Consider the following 11,585-nt stretch of genomic DNA (forward strand, 5'->3'; position numbering starts at 1 on the left):
TTGTTCTATGAAAAATTCAAACAGCGCTTTCATTTAAAGCTAAATCATGTCATGGTTATATAAATAGAATTTTTATTAAAAATATTTACCAGAGATGCCCGGGTGGCTCAGCAGTTGAGCATCTGCCTTTGGCTCGGGCGTGATCCTGGAGCCCTGAGATGGAGTCTCATGTTGGGCTCCCTCCATGGGGCCTGCTTCTTCCTCTGCCTATGTCTCTGCCTTTCTGTGTGTCTCTCATGAATAAATAAAATCTTAATAAAAAATTTATCAAAAAAAATCGATGAAAGATCTTTTTTCATTTTTGCAAATCTTTTAAGGTCTGACTTCATAGAACTCAGTTGAATTTATCTACTCGTGCATTCAGCCTGTTGTTGAGCTACATCTTGGTTCAAGTATATCATGAAAATCCATCTCACACACATAGATGGCTTTTTGTGTGGACAAGAGCATTCCTCCAGCTTTTCAGATAATCTATATATTCTTTTGATACACCAAAAGCTGAGTTTCCTAAAGGTTGATTCCAACATGGAAGCCTGATATGATGGATCTTTCTGCATTCTTCTATCGAAATCCATTAGTCTACCTGTCATGAGTAATCTCTTATCAACTTGCATTGTCATCAGAAAATACTAATTCATGAAGTTATGCAGATCTTCCAAGTGTTGACATACTTTAGCATACCTCAAAAATAATTACATACAGGGATGCCTAGCTGGCTGGCTGTAGAGCACATAGGAGTCTTGATCTCAGGGTCATGAATTCAAGCCCCACGTTGGATGTGGAGCCTACTCTAAAAAATTTTTTTTAATTACTTTAATATCTCCAATGAACTCAACAGAGATCTAGTAGTAGGATGCTAAAATTTGGTCTCAGATACAAGTTTTCCAAAATCCTAGTTTTTTTGGAAAGCTCAAGTTTTATCACTGACAAATATTTTATTTTCCTTGAAACGTCAGGATGACATAGTTGAGAAAAATGTCAATAATTTCTTCAAATAAAAAATTATGTTCCAAGGGACCAATTCTGCAATGGCATTTGGACTATCATTGCTTGTGTATTTCGGCTTCAAAATCTTCTGAAATGTTTGAGAGTTTCCAGCAGTAAAGAATAATACAATGATCAATTATAATGACCATCACAGTTTGAAGCCATTGCCTTGACTGGTGCTATGGTGCCAGCTGTTTCCCCAACTATTGCTTTTCTAATTCAATCTTTTATTGACATGAAACCATCAATTATGCAAGATGAGCAAAGCAGCTTAGTATTTTGAGAAGCCCAGTCTGAAGTCTTCAAAGTTTTTAAACTTGTAACATAATATACAAAAAAGTTACTATCTTAAGCATTTTTAAGTGTACAGTTCAGTAGTGTTAAGAATATGCACATAATGGCAAAATTGAAACTGTATCCTCAAACTCCCTATTTCTCCCTACTCTCAAAAGTGTATTTTTAAAATATGAACTATACGTAGAACTTTGAGATTTTATGAAAATAACCAACACTTTTCTAGTCATTGAGTAAAACCCAGAAACATTTCATGTTCCATGTTTTCTTTTGCTCTTCTTCTGAGTGTAACCTGAAAATATTTACTTCTAACAGCTTAGTTAAAATTTCTTCTTAAAACACCCTTCTAGGGCAGCCCCGGTGGTGCAGAGGTTTGGCACCACCTGCAGCCTGAGGCGTGATCCTGGAGACCCGGGATCGAGTCCCACGTCGGGCTCCCTGCATGGAGCCTGCTTCTCCCTCTGCCTGTGTCTCTGCCTCTCTCTCTCTCTCTGTGTCTATGAATAAATAAAATCTTAAAAAAATAAATAAATAAATAAAATAAATAAAACACCCTTCTAAAATGTGTCCTGTTGTGAGGATAGAAAATCAAATACAGACCACTATGATATATTTATATATATTTTAAAAATAAATGTTTATTTCAAGTATGAAAAGTAATGTCTAAACATTATCCAAAAATTATGTCCAGCTTAACAAGTACAAAACAAGACTTCTGACAAAGTTTACAATTAGGTATAAAATACTTAAGAATATACTTTGACATTCACAGTGAGGGTTTTTAAAAAATAAGTTTTGCTAATAAGCTTTAGAAATAAACATATTTACAGTCCCAGCTAAAATAAGCAAGTACTTAACTGAGAACAGCCCTCCCTCAGGATGGATAGTTAGCATTTCAAAATAAACTGGTAAATATTGTTCAATAATGTCAAAATTCAATACCTTATGGTTTCCCTGACAAATACCGTCTATTTCTTATATCTGGTATGCACAGGTAAGATCCCCAAGCCCTATTAAATAACTTCAATGATTTACATAACTAAGTGGTAACTAAACTCTCTTGATATTTTATCATGGCAATTCCAAGCATTTCCAGCAATATATTCTGAACAGAAAATGTCAGAAATTTTCTGGTGTCAATTATAGAACCATCAAAAAAATTAGCCTCAGAATTGTTTTAAAGGACTGCTATCAAGGCTTCTGCTTCTCTTTTCCATATACATCCTTTTGTAGGTTTGAAACATTGCCTTTGAATCTTTTACTGGATTTTGTAGTGTCTCAAATCCATCTGCACCGAAGCTTCTCTTCGAGAGTCTTGAATTAGTCAAAACATTATTATCTAAGAAAACAGAAACTTTATTACTCAGTATTAGTGACTAATATATAATCAATTAAAATGAAGAAGGAAAACCTGCATTCTTTTTTGGGATACAATTTAGGACAAGGAGCTTGATAAATTATGGCTTTTAATCTTAGAATGGTAAATTATACACACAGGACATCTTGCCTCTCTTTTGGGAACTATTTTCTACTCTCATGCCATCTTCACAGTCCAGGGCTCTTCCATTCTACTTTTATTTGCAGATTATTATAAATGTGACCTTTTTAAAAAGCTATTTAAACTAGCAATATAAAGAGCACGAGCACAAGCTGGTTCCACTCAGTGAATGGAAAAGACTATTTTAATATTCTGGCCTTGCTACATATTAGGTATCCTAAGACATGTCTGTAGTTTTTGTTTGGTTAGACCATTTCAGTGTTGCATTAGTCTCATTATCTTTTTGATGGGTCCAATTTTCCTACTTTTTATATTTCTAGATGTACCTCTACATCTCAGTAGCCATTCCCCCTATTTACAATTCCCATGGTTTTCATTCCTGCTCTAGCCATTCCTTTCTGTATAATAATCTTGTTTTACCTTTTTCTAAGAAGTCAAGTATTCTGTCCTCTTGGTCCTTCAACTGTTTCAAATTCTTGTACGTCCTTGTTAGCATTCTTTTTGATGTCAGCAATACTGATAGCTAAGATGGGTCCCTAAGTCATTTTCCACTGAATTGTTACTTCCCTCTTCTCTGTACTTTACCCTGACTTGATATAGTTTCACATCTTGTTCCATCTACACTCCAACCTTTGCCACCAAATTTAGATGTATGATTATCTAAAAAGTTTCTTTGCATCTGTTTGGGAATTTATGACATTTGTTTTTGTTTCTCTTCACACTAATTCACATTGTCCACCCTTCATCTTGGTATTTGTTCACATTTTTCCTAAACCTTATCAGGCTTTTTTGGATTACAGGTGAACTTTATTTGCCTTTACTTTTTAATTGAAATAAAACTGACATACAGTGTTATATTAGTTTCAGGTACAACCCAGTGATTCAATCTTACACTTTTGACAGAGCTGTGACTCATATTTTGGCTTTTCTCTACCATACATCAGATCTCCTAGAGCTTGTGCCCCAACTTGTATTTTTTTTCATAGTGATTCTGAGTATTGAGGTTTATTCAACTTCAGCTTATTGCTCCTCCTATTTGTGGTTATCTTTAGAATTCTCATTTAGTTCACGCTTATCTTTGGTCAATCTGTACAGGCATCCATATTTTCAGATTCAGGTCCCAACCATGCCTCTCACCTTCTCTGTGAGGTAAGGTGTCTACTATTTCCAAGGACCTTCCTTGCCTAATCTCCATGACCATTTCTATCTTTCTCATTTTTTTTTTTAATTCCTGTGTTCCACCCTTAGAAGTGTGTTCTCTACACTCAGGAGTCTTAAAATTCATTTTCCCCTCTTTCAACTGTTTTTCGGTTCTGATTAAGGGTGCATTTCTTCCTTCTTTGAGTCTTCTATTGAACTTAGTTTTTTCCTATATGCACCTTTAATACGTAAAACTCAATTTCTATAAGCCTATGTATTTAAGCTCTCTTCTCAATTTTGTCACACTCCTCCCTTTTAAGAAATGTGCTTCTTTATTGTTGCTCATGGTAAAATTCTGCTTCCTTCCATTCTCAAGGAATTCTAAACCCTTATCTTTACATATTCAGTTAACCAAACTAAGGTAAAACTCCTGAACTCTAGCTTCTAGTTCTCAATATGAAACCCTAAAAACAAAGTACATTCATTTCACTACTTAAATCAGATACTTGAAAGCTCTGCCTTTTCTGGTTGGCCCTTGGCCCAAAATCCTCCCCTATAAAAAGAAAGAAATTTGAACTAGGAGGCTCCATCTTTCATCATCAAAATAACTCAGATTCCACACTTAATTAACTTTGAAAAGTGGGGATCTATTTCAAGTCCCTATTCAGTTACTAGTCATGGAATTTCAATAAAATGATCTAACCTCCCAGGGATAAAATAGAAACATCCTTGCCTATCTTGTTTTGACCAGGGGCTGGCAAACAGGACATGGCCTGTAGGCCAAGCCTAGCCTCTAGCCTGAGATGGTAAATAAAGTTTAATTGAAACATAGCCCATAAACATTCATTTATAATTATCTTCTCACTACAGTGTCAAGAGACAAGTATTTAAGAGAACTTACATTCCGAAAAACTTAATATTCACCATCTAGTCCTAGGGAGGGAGAAAAGTATGCCAACCCCTTACCCTACCTAACTCATGATGAGAAACATTTTCTTGCTAAGAGGAAATAGATCACTGTTTCCTTCTCCACAGCATGAGAAAAAATACCCCCAAAAAATCTTCCAACCACTCATACAAACACTGAATCACTTTAAAAACATGGATAAAAACCAAACCTCAGAATTGTTTAACTATAATTCAGCTTCTAGATGACCAAGTGCCCAATAGATAAAATAAAAATTTAAATAGATGATAATTTTACCTATTTCTTGTTTGGCTTCTGGCATCCTTTTCTCCTCAGTTGTACCTCTTAACCAGTCTTCTTTTGTACTTTTTATTCCTGTAACTATTTAAATATTCATTTTCAGAGCTCTAGAAATTGCTATTCATCTCTTTTAGTATTGTGAAGGAAAATCAGGTGAATGTAAAATAGACTTTGAAAGGTATTAAATATATTTATGTATAACACAAGTCTAAAAGAAGCCTGAAAAAAAATGTTTTCTTCCATTTCAAGTGCCTGAGTATCTCATAAATGAAAAATAAGTTGCTTTAAGTTTGTTTAAAAAAAAAAAAAAAGTTTGTTTTCACCATGAAATTATGTCTCTCCCACTTAGGTTGAATGTCAACAAATGTCAAGGTACTTAAGGGCACAGGAAACAGAAAGTCACTCCCATTGCCCCCAACTCCACTTTTAATGTTCTTGTTACACCCATGCCTCAGTTTCCAAAGATCTACTTCTATGGCCAAGTAAAATCACCAATGCTTTACAAAATGAATTATATACCCTATTTTATCATATCCCTATCTCCTTTCAAGAAAATGTACCTTAATTTACATCATAACTTTCTGTGCTCCAACAGATTCCATCTGAACAGCACAGGAGAAATTAAGATTGCCATTCAAATCCTTTAGTTTTCCAATCTCAATTTCTCAACATGTTATTATATATATAATATCCACAACCCCTAAACGTTTCCTTACTATCACAAATCATTAGTCATCTATTTTCTTCTTTCTTTGCACTATGATGAGAATTCTATCATTCAGCCAACAGTAGCGCTTTAACTTTTCTGGTAACACAGTCGCCAACTATTTCAAAGATGACAATAAGTTTTATACATTTCCTTATGTATAAAAGTTTTCACTAATATATAATAATTATTCCCTCATATCTAGACTAAAATTTCAATTCACAGGGCTTTGAAATTACAAGTCCAAATGAGAATCAACAAAACACATGAAATAATGTAAAAACACTTTTCTAACTTAGCACAAAGAACGTTTTCCATAATATAGGCTTCTTGGTGAAAAAGGAAATCTTTGTATTTGGCAAATCCTACAATTTTACATACCACTTGTCATCAATACAAATGGAGTACAATTTACAGGAAGAGGGCGATAAAACAAATAGTGCCCAATGAACCATTGATTTAGAAAAGCAAATACCAAGGAATGGCAAATGCATTTAAGTCTTTGCTAGCTACCCAGATGGCATAAGTAGTGCTAACCCACTGTTCACCTACAATGCTTTAGTGTTGGGAGACACCATCAAAAAAATCATACTAGACCTTGCACAGGGGCTTCTTCCTTCCTAGGACAAGGCTGCAGATCCTTCCAGTCATCAACAGAATTTGTATTCTTAATCAGGCCATCTGGACATAACTTAAATTCCAGCATGTTTGGTTTTTCTGTGGTATCTTTCACAGGTAAGAGGCTCTGAGGTTTATTTTCTGGTCTCTCTTTATTAAACTTCCTTGGTGAACTGTCTAATTTTGTGAGACAAATGCTCTCGTGCTCAGTGCATCTAAATGCAACTCTGTTCAGATACGTTTTCCTTTGATCCTTTGACTGGGGAGGCATTTGACTGAATTCCACTTCACTGTTTGAATTTTTGTCTAACTTGGTTTTATCAATCCACATTTTCTCAGGTTGATTTCCACCAACTATTCCCTTAGCATCCCTTGAAATGTATGCTTTAGACTCCTCTGAAGAGTCAGTCTTGAGGTTTTTACCATGGCTTGCACAAATATTTAATGATTCCTTACAAGTCTGTACACTGCTATTGTGTCTCTCATTTGATTTCTCCCAACTCCCTACTTGCGTGGAAAGTTTATTAGACTTCATGTATTGAGAATCACACTGTAAGTTTCTCACACAGCTTTTCTTTGATGCGTTGCTACCCATTGCTTCTTTGTGTTTCTGTCTTTGCAAATATTCCTTTGGTGTTAGAACTTTATTAATTTTAGATGAGTTACCCTTAGAGGCTGCGGATTTAACATTTGACATAGTCTTTTCTTTAACCCTGGCTCTTTCATTTGGGATTGACAAAATATTACATAATTTAAATGTTCCATCCCCATTTTTATTCTGCTCTTGTTTATCATATTTCTTCTTCTTTACTTTTGAATCAAGTATGCTCCCATCATCTAACTTCCTTTTATCCGAAACTTCTGTTCCAAAGCCACCTTTCAATCTTTTCTCTGAGGATACTGATTGTACCAAAGAACCATTTTTCATATGTAAATCTTTATTTTTATTTGTCAAGAAGCCTGCCTTTGTTTTTAGTGGGTGTGAGTTTTGTGCCATGAGCTTTTGGTGCAGACTCTCTTGAGAAAATTTTGTCATTTTATTACTGGTGTGAAAAGTGATCTCATGAAACTGCAGTTTTCCTTTTCTTTTGTGACTTTGCATGGAATCTAGTTTTTTATCACCTTTAGAAAAAAACTGACCTGATAATTCTTGTTCTGTCCTCAGTGATTTGTGTTTTGTTTTGGGCATTTCAGTTATATTTTTGCCTTGCTCTATTTCAGGAGAATGGTTTTTCTTATCTGGAAAAGTCAAAGGAATCTTCAGATTGTTATTTAGAGGACTCTCACATCCACGAGGGACATTTCTATCAGAAGTTCTTTCTCCTTCCTTACAACTTTTGATCTTCAAAGGTGAACACTGATTTTCCCCTTTGTCTTCTTTTGAAGCTGAGTTATTGATGCAATTATATTGACACTGGGGTACTCCTTCATAAACCATAGACAGCCACCCCAATGTACAGCAACCAACATCATCTTTCTCTGAATCCATTATATTATCATCAGTCTTTCCATCTGTATCTGCTTGTGGGTCACACGGACTCCCTTCTATTTTTATAGGCTCTTCTTTCTGATGTTCTGTCAACTTGTCAACCTCACAGAGTGGGTCGTCATGTTCAGGAAATAATTCTTTCATTTGCTCAGAGTTTAATACCGTAATCTGTATTTGTTCTGTTGAGTCCTTGAAGTCACAACCAGTTTGATCTTTTGAGATTTGGTTGGTTATCTGTTGGGCCACAGAACCTTCCTTTGTGTTCACAGCTTCAATACCATAGGGAAATTCTTTTAAAAGTTCTGACAGCTGATCGTGTAGGTATGAGAAAGATGCCTTATCATTGAGAATCTCACTTCTTGCAGGATCTTGGGCAGTATAATTGCGGGACGCATCACCTTCCTGAGGAATAGCAGACAATGAACATGTATCATTAGCTGTGCTTTCTTTTTTAGTGACATGTTCCACGTTGCTTTCCTCTAGAATTTCACTGTTGGCTTTAACATACTTCAAAGATAACGATTCTGGATGTTGTGGTGATTCTGCTGGTCCAGTTATTTTATGTGAAACATCTACACACAGTGAAAAATTACCATTTTGAAAACCAAAGTCTTTATTTTCAGTGAGGCTGTCTATTTGCTCTTTTTTACTAATCACTTGATGATTGGGTAGAGAAGATTTCTGTGGCTCAACCCTTTTCAAAGGAGGCAAGTTGAATATCTCTGCTATTTGGGAATTATAAGATGTATCACCTTCAACAAGAGAACAAATGTTGTCAATATGTAACATATCACCACTAACAATATCACTGTTCCTTGACTTATATGAGGCCTGCTGTTCACTCACAGAACAGTGGGGATCTGGTTCGGATTTGATATGATCTCCTTGATGGCTATTAGGTGTATCTTCTGAATTAGTCGATTCATTTTGATCTTCCTTCTGAACTGATGAGAACATCTTTGTATTTGTTGTGGTATCTGCTACTGGTTCATTAACATTAGCTTTCAACGCAGCAGTAACATTGGTATTTTCTGCCAACTGATTTTGTAAGCTACAAACACTGCCTTCTTTAATAACTGGATACAGTGTTTCAGGTACCGCTTCAGGTGTTACACCTTTGGCAGACAATGTTTTGACATCTGAAAGAATTAAGGGTGACACTACAGCAACCTGAAGTTCTGTTCCCTTTGTAACAGTTGCACTGGAAGACTCATAATTCTGTACTACTGTTGAAAAAGATGTTTCTTGGGAAGTGTTTACCATCTTATTCTGAGAATTTCCTACAACTAAAAATGGACTCTTATCACAGGTTTCCACAGGCTTTGAAAATCCAACTGCTGTTCTGTTTTTTGCCTCATTATACTGTTTTTCTTCTGTAGGTTCTTTAGGTTGCTTTTTCCACAGAGAAAGACATGTTGCTAGCAATTCCATGGAAAAGTGATGGTCACTTTTAGAAGACATTCCACTCGAGGATTTCTGCTCAAGGCAAAAAGAGTTGTCTAAAACCTTGGTATTTATATTACAAGGACTTGGAGTTTCCATGGTTTTCAAATTCGTTTGGTTACCAGTGACTTGGGTATTTGAACTAATTTCAAAACTATGTGGTTTAGAGCCCTGAATAGTTTCACTAGTATTTTTAAATAATTTCTCCTGTAGTTTATCTCTACATGTAAGTAAACTGAGAATCAGCGTATTTTTATTTGGGTATTTTGAAACATATTCCTCAAAAGATGTAGACTGAGGAACAGAAGTTGTTTCAGAATTTGTTGGCACATTTGGTTCAACGTTGACATTTCCTGATGAAACCTGGGTGTTATTTAATGTTGTCTGGGTAATCTCAACAGTTGATGACTTTAAAGAAGTCCTAACTTTCATATCATTTAACTGGTCTGGCATTGGTAACTTTTCTGAATAGACAGAATTTCGTAAAGTAGAATTCACTTGGTTACAATTTCCCCAATTGAGGTCTTGAATGTTAGAATTCATTGTAGTGTGTGTTCTACTTGTTTCTTTTGCAGATTCCATTATGGTTGGTGGCTTATTCTCTGGAGTCAGTAGGGTTACCTGTGGCCCAGACTGGATTTGGACATTTTGTTTCACAGACAATTCAGAATTTGGAGCTAATTCATTGTAAGGGGTATCAGTTGTTTTAATACAACCTGCTGCCATCAAAAGATTTTTATTAATTTTAATTTTCCTTGCAAGTTCGGAAAACTTCTTTTTTATTTCTACTAATGTTTTAATATCCCTCACTAACTTCTCTTTTGTGGCATTTGTGTCCAGTATTTGATTTGAAGATAGATCACAAGAGTCTACGCTTCTCTCTTGATTATTCTGAGCAAGGGTCTGAACACCATCTATAGAAGATCTAACAGGTTCAGTAAAAGGCTGAGTGACATTAGTATTTATTTTCAAGTTACAGGAATTTCCAACTGTGCTGACATTTTCATTAAGGCTTTGCCAATGCTGTTGAAAGTTTCTAGGAAAGTCTCTCCTCATTTCAGGTAAGTGCATTTCTTGACTCTGAGAAACACCCAGAGAAGTCTGTTTAATAACATGCTGAGTACTTTGAAAAGGCTGGCTTACATATCTACAGTCAGAAGGCGGAGGAAGTGGTCTTTTGTCAGTATGAGTAACTGCACATTGATAGGACTGTATACTTGCAGTCTGCTTTGACTGTAAAGTCCGTGGAGAATCTGGAGGGTGACTATTTTTCATCTGCAATGATGTAGATGGCATAGGATTTTGTTTCTGATGAGTGGGATCTTGCAAAAAGCTTTGTGACGGGTAATTGTATTGCTTTGGAAGTGATCTGTAATCTGGGTAAGTCAGTCCACTGGATGTATACTGTTGTGCCCAATCAGCCTGTCGTTCTGATAAAGATGGGTTAAGTCTTGGGGCTCCTTGATAAGTTACAGGAACTCTTGCAGAATTAGGAGGGATCATTTGTAGTTGCATAGAATAGGAATCTGATGATACAAATTGATTCTGTAGTGCATGTAAATTAGGTGTATTAGTTCCAAAACCAGTTTGATGGGACACAGTTGCCCCTGTATGAGAAAGCATAGAATTCCTCATTTGAGAGTTCAACCATATATTTTGTGTAACTCCTGAAGACATTTGCAAATTGTGATTTAGTTGTTTGGATCCTTTAACATTTGCATATGTGATTCCTTCTACTGAAGTTTGTGAGGCCACAACTGTCCCATTATGCATATCAGGAATAGGGATTTGCTGAGGAGCTGGATAATTTCTGATGTTTAGCAGTGGCTGTGAAACTGTATTTGAATTACCAAGAAACATACATGCTTCTTGGTTACTTCCAGGATAGTTTAAAGAACTTTGAGATGTTGTATTAAGTGTATTTATTAAAGCCTGCTCCAAAAAAGATGACTGCTTTTTAGGATACTGTGGTGGTAAGGTGACATTCTCTGGTTTTACATTCCAATTCATTGTTGATTTGATGTAGTAGCAGTGTATTAAAAGTCAGTTGTTCTGAATGTCAGGAATCTGTAGGAAATAAGGAACTTTTATTAAAAATTTATCTACATAAAACTTCCCAAGAAAATTAGTTTACCTTGATACCAATGCTATGTCTATCATAATTCCAGAAACCTCAGATCAAAGCTTCATCTTTAATTTGGGG

General features: G+C 35.6%; 1 protein-coding gene across 7 annotated transcripts in view; it reads right to left on the bottom strand.

Moving 5' to 3' along the window:
• Nucleotides 1–1,889: 1,889 nt before the first annotated feature.
• RESF1 (retroelement silencing factor 1) overlaps nt 1,890–11,585 on the bottom strand; it is a 28,822-nt gene continuing 19,126 nt past the window's right edge. For 6 of the 7 annotated variants that reach the window (XM_077870529.1, XM_077870530.1, XM_077870531.1 and 3 more), the window contains 3 exons: nt 6,430–11,449; nt 5,124–5,207; nt 1,890–2,620 (listed from right to left, as the gene is read on the bottom strand). In XM_077870529.1, the coding sequence (XP_077726655.1) occupies nt 2,448–2,620; nt 5,124–5,207; nt 6,430–11,392 (5,220 nt within the window). In that variant the 5' untranslated portion in view covers nt 11,393–11,449 and the 3' untranslated portion in view covers nt 1,890–2,447. The remainder of the gene's footprint in view (nt 2,621–5,123; nt 5,208–6,429; nt 11,450–11,585) is intronic. The other variant, XM_077870535.1, reaches the window with a different exon arrangement.

This window comes from Canis aureus, chromosome 25 (assembly GCF_053574225.1).
Source record: "Canis aureus isolate CA01 chromosome 25, VMU_Caureus_v.1.0, whole genome shotgun sequence".
Taxonomy (NCBI): Eukaryota; Metazoa; Chordata; class Mammalia; order Carnivora; family Canidae; genus Canis; species Canis aureus.